The 5187-nt window shown below is 37.2% G+C and overlaps 1 protein-coding gene across 1 annotated transcript in view; it reads right to left on the bottom strand.

The window, feature by feature from the left end:
* Positions 1-4968, bottom strand: part of cdc40 (cell division cycle 40 homolog (S. cerevisiae)) — an 18583-nt gene extending 13615 nt beyond the window's left edge. The window contains exons 1-9 of the mRNA XM_008397756.2: positions 4748-4968; positions 4318-4404; positions 3170-3299; positions 3006-3092; positions 2767-2906; positions 2201-2297; positions 1888-2027; positions 1375-1449; positions 573-618 (exon numbers count right to left, since the gene is read on the bottom strand). Coding sequence (XP_008395978.1) covers positions 573-618; positions 1375-1449; positions 1888-2027; positions 2201-2297; positions 2767-2906; positions 3006-3092; positions 3170-3299; positions 4318-4404; positions 4748-4939 — 994 coding nt within the window. The 5' untranslated portion in view covers positions 4940-4968. The remainder of the gene's footprint in view (positions 1-572; positions 619-1374; positions 1450-1887; positions 2028-2200; positions 2298-2766; positions 2907-3005; positions 3093-3169; positions 3300-4317; positions 4405-4747) is intronic.
* Between the last annotated feature and the right edge of the window lie 219 nt (positions 4969-5187).

Below are 5187 nucleotides of genomic sequence, written 5' to 3'. Positions count from 1 at the left end.
TATATATATCAGTATTGCCTTACATATGGACTCTTGTGATTTCATTCATTCCTAACTGGGTTTCCTCTCCCCCTCCACATCGCCTCTCCATGTTCTGTGCCCTCCCTTGCCCCTCGTTCCCTTCAGCCCCTGGGCTGCTGAATTATGCATGTTCTGTGAAGGAGCTGACAAGCAGAACCAAAGCTGCAAACAATCTCTATCCTGACAGTGTGCTGTCAGGGAGGAGTAGCAGAGTGCCTTGCATGCATTAGCCTAAAAACACTCAAACCTGGAATAATAAATATTTCTCTGTATGTATAATTAAATTTAAAACACAGCATCTCTGTCAGTGGTCAGCAGATTTAAATGTTCCAGTGACGCTGAGCTCATATCCGTCACTGCCGCGCGTTTCCCAAAAGGCTATGTTTATTCAGAGCTTGAGCGTATTTTCTGTCAGCATGTTTGCAGATGACATTCTGTTGTTCAGGAATTCTTGAGGGATGCAGCACTCAAAATTACATTAAAAAAAAGATTAATCACCAGTTGACAACTTTAAAATAAACCATATATTTAGCAAAAAAATGCTTACTTACCAATAAATGTACGGAGACACCTCCTCTCTCCGTAGACCTCCCACAGCTAGAGAGAATTAAGACACATCGAGTGATGGCCTGATCAGTAAAGAGCACTGATGTGCTCAATGTTGTGCATATTTGCACAACGCTGTGTCTTGACTAAAATAGTCAACCAAAATAATCAAATGCACTGATCAGGTTTTTCTGGAGTGAAACTATTATCTATATCACCTGAGAAAAATATGGGCTGCAGGCTGGCTGATAAAGGTTGCTCTTTTGTATCCAAGAGAAAACAAAGGAATAAACTCCATTTACACATCAAAGCACATCAAAGTATCTAATGAACTTAAACAGTTCAGTAGATACAAAAAAAGTGAAACACACATGTCTCTGATTAATGTGCTTATAGATCAAAACAGTGGAAGTTTGAAGTTTTCATAAAAAAAATATATATATATATATACATTTCCCACTATTGGATGAAGAAAAGAAAGAAAGCCTTTTCTGATTTGGGTTCCTTCAGTATTTCCATTCCAAAATTTCCTACTCATACTCAATGTTTTAGACTTTTCTATCCATATAAAATGACATCGTGGACATATGCGCAAAACATAAGTTTGGTTTTAACATTTGTTATCTTATAGTCATTTAATCCAACATTCAGTCCAATGCACTCTTAGAGAACCACGTCTTAAGACTGTAAACATAGGCAGCCACCTTGAAATGTAACAGTAAAATTATTAACATCTACTATCTTGAGGCTATCAAGAGTCTGTGCTGCTTAAATGACCTGCTGTTATTAGATTATTTGATAATATACCTTGATCTTGCAGTCCATTGAAGAGGAGAGCAGAAGATGACCAGACTTAGGATATAATCGGATAGCACTGACACCCTGGAAACAAACAGACATGGAAAGAATGAATTTACTTATTTATCTCCTTCTTATGATAGTATTTGTCAGTACCGATATTGTACAGTGTTGTACTGTACAGTTCTGCGTTTTATCTAGCTTTTAGGTGTCACAGTTTACAACATTTACACATTTTTGTGCCTCTTTTTAACTGGTGAAATGTTTTTGAGAGGTTAATGGTTTTCAAAGTAAAGTCACACTTTACACAATAATGTAGCACAGATGAATTCATTTAAATTCAAAATGCTTACAAAGACTGAATAATCCAAAACAGACATGGAGACAAAACACTCTCAGTGTTCCTGGTTTTCTTTTTGCATGTCAAAATGTTCAGAGAAAGAAACCATAGAAATATCAACAAAGCTCACTGTGAGGTTACTTCATTAGCAACAAACCCCCATGTTGTCCTTTTCCACCTACCTTGGTGTGTCCAGACCAGACATGAATCTGTTTCTTTGGCAGGTAACACTTATCTGGAGCATCTGCAGAGCGCAAGTTGACGCCCACATCCTGTGGAACATGGAGGTATGACCTGCCCTGGTAGTCATACATGTCTTTGACTGCAGACAGGAAGAAAGACATAAAATGTGATGTTTAAAACACTTTAAAAAAAAAAAAAAAAAAAAAAAAAAGGAGAGAAAATGTAACTCCTCTTAGTCATTAACTGGGAAAAAAGATTATTTTTGATTAATTTCACTAAAAGCCATTGAAAACATAAAAGCATCTTAATTACCGTGAAGAATGGTCTTCTCCTCTCCTGGAGCCTCGTCTTCATTCCTTCCCTTCTTCTGCCTTTTAGCAGTGATCTCATTGAGTTCTTTCTGCTCTTCCTGTACAATAAAATTAATTATGAGGAAACAACCCAGCAATTGTCATATTTTATATTATTACGAAGACAGGCCCGGCAACGTGAATCAGTTTAATCTCGAATGAATGCCCGATTATGAGGGCTTTAACATGGCTGTGTGGGTGAGTGGAGTCACAAAGCCAGTGATAAGTAGCATCTGCTGCACCAAATGTCTGATCTAATGTAGAAAAATACATTAGACTGGATATAAAGGCCTATACAGATGCCTCTCGGTAGCTGCAGAAAAACTGTCCTGTTAGAGGGGCTATAACTTCAGTATTCCTGCTATGAATTATAATAAAGAATAAAATACAAACACTCTGCTTCATAATTGTGATTTAAAGACAATCACATATAATTTAGCACATGTTACAAATGATCAGTAAATCGTTCTGTAAACCAGCAATCAAGTTACACTAACATGTTTTCTAGCACATAAAACAACATTTCACCTCTGATGGTTTGGCCACATCTTTCTCGTCCACATATTTCGCCCACGGCCCCAGGAAGTTGTCAATCTCTCCTGCGTCCCCACCTTTGACCTTCTTCCTTTTCTCTGGCTTCTTCTGACCACTTTCAAAGACAGTCAGTCCTGGAGGAAGGAAGGATTACAATTGTTTAATAATAACACACACACATATCAAAGTTATTAAACAAACTAATGTAAAAGATAATCATTATTAATGCACACCTTTGTTTTTTTCAGCCTCTTCCACAGCACCAATATAGCTACAAGAGGAAGCTTCGTGTGTGTCAACAGAAGGATCTAAAGCGTAACCTACAAGCAGACAGAAGAACGCTGTTAAAAGAAAAAAATGGTGTGCTACCTATCCTAGAGGATATAGATCATTTTACCATAAGTAGAGAAAGTCCTCCTTTGCTGTTCAAACATAAAATCATTGACGTGAGCAGGTTCTGCATAGCCAGACAGCATGTTCCTTGGGGCCGACATCTGCTGGGACTTATACGGATTCATCGGCCCAAACTAAAATGAAATGAGCCAACGATTATTGTCGATGTCATCAAAAAGTGTTGTTTTTAATAGCACTTAGCACAGTGCTTTCATTGATTTAAGAAAAATCATGAGTTTCTAACCAAATGGTTTTCTAGAACAAGTTGCCTTTTTGTTGTAAAATAACATGCATTTCAATAGCAACCGACTTTGTGATTCATAGAAGAGAAAATAAATGAATAAGATGGCAGAAGGATCAGGAGCAAAGATCTCTTCTCCTAAGGAAAAGAGAAATCAGGGGTCGACAAGAACAAGATACTTTTTTTTTTTTTTTTAAACAGATGCTATGAACCAACCAAAGAATTTTTCAAAAACATATCGCCTTCGAGAACAAAAATAAACTAATCTGTATTCAAAGTGCAGCAGTGAAACTAATCTTTTCCCAAGAAAATATTATCTTCATAATTCACAGTGGTTACAGCAAAGCTCAGCACATTGGCCCAACTCAATATGAACTGTTTAAGTCCATATCGAATTAGAAAACATTATTTTAGAAAGAGTTACTTAGCTGCTGTAAAACTGCCTATCCTGCCACATGTTGACATATCTAAAACACATTTTACATGGGTATTTATTGAAGGAACACCATGTTCTGTCCTGGTTTAGTAGGTAATGGACACTCTTATGTGTAGAAGCTCTACAGTGGGTGAAATGTGTTAGATGTGCATTGAGGTACATCATCTTTTATATATATATATATATATATATATATATATATATATAATTCAGCATTTGATGATCATCTGCCCTGTGGTCATTTATTTAACTGAATTCATAAGACTCAGTATTAAGAATGCTAAGGTGAGTCAATCACCAATGCATAGGGTAGAATGAAGTCAAGTAAAGTTACTACCAAGCCTTTACTTCAACACTTAATTAGAACTTAATTAGAAGTTTTGACATTATTCATGGAAATCTTTTGACTTGCAGGTGTACATTTTACGCGCAAACATATTCGTTTGTAGTTCTGTAATATTTTTGACGGCCTTACCTCAGGGGCAAACATCGTTTCATATGTCGGGTTATAAGTGACTTCTTTCAGTGAAGGGTCCAAGTGTACGCCAGTCTCAACAGCCTCCTGACATGGAGACATACATAATTAGCTAACAAGGTTAACCAACTGATCTCACCAAGTTATAAAATACCAACCCAATGAAATTAGAAGTTGGAGATTGTTCTCTGCAAAAAGTACGACTAACTAAACCTTGCGTTACAATGAATAATGTCGTGGTACATTCAGATAGCTATATCAGCGAAAAATAAAAAGCAACAATGGCAAGCGTGTAAGCTACAGCTCAACGCATTGTGCTTTAGTATTCATTTTCCATTTAGTAGATGAAATTGGTTATATTATTAGTTTAAATACAAAATCCGCATTCAACGTCAAGCTAACGTTAGCTAGCCTGCATCTCTTAGCTTACCTTAACAGCGACCTCCGGGGCAGAATTAAGAACAGCCAAAGACATTGTGGGTCCAGACTGCAGAGGTTTAAGGTGAGCCGTAGCATCCGGATCATCCGGATCAACTTTCTTGATACTGGTATTAGATTCTGACTCGTTTTCAGAGTCGGAATCGCTCCCGTACGAAGCGAGGGAAGCTATGATGGCAGACATGTTGAATGTTGTGAAGTCACCGGAAGTAGGAGGCGGGACATCCGTTCAAAGAAAGAAACGAGGGAACAATACGGGCAGAAATAAAACTTGAAACTTACTCACCAGAAACTGGATTGTGATTTAATTTTGCTGCAATAGTTCTACCCAGTGGGAAAAAAGAGAGAAAAGAATCAGGTAAAAAGTAGATGAATGAATTCATAAAATTACTTAAAGTGAAGCATGGAAAATGGATAGAAACTGCTACAACT

The sequence above is a fragment of the Poecilia reticulata genome, linkage group LG21 (genome assembly GCF_000633615.1).
Source record: "Poecilia reticulata strain Guanapo linkage group LG21, Guppy_female_1.0+MT, whole genome shotgun sequence".
In the NCBI taxonomy this organism is placed as follows: Eukaryota; Metazoa; Chordata; class Actinopteri; order Cyprinodontiformes; family Poeciliidae; genus Poecilia; species Poecilia reticulata.
The sequence above is the reverse complement of the archived record's forward strand: the minus strand, read 5'-3'. Positions and strand labels throughout refer to the sequence as shown.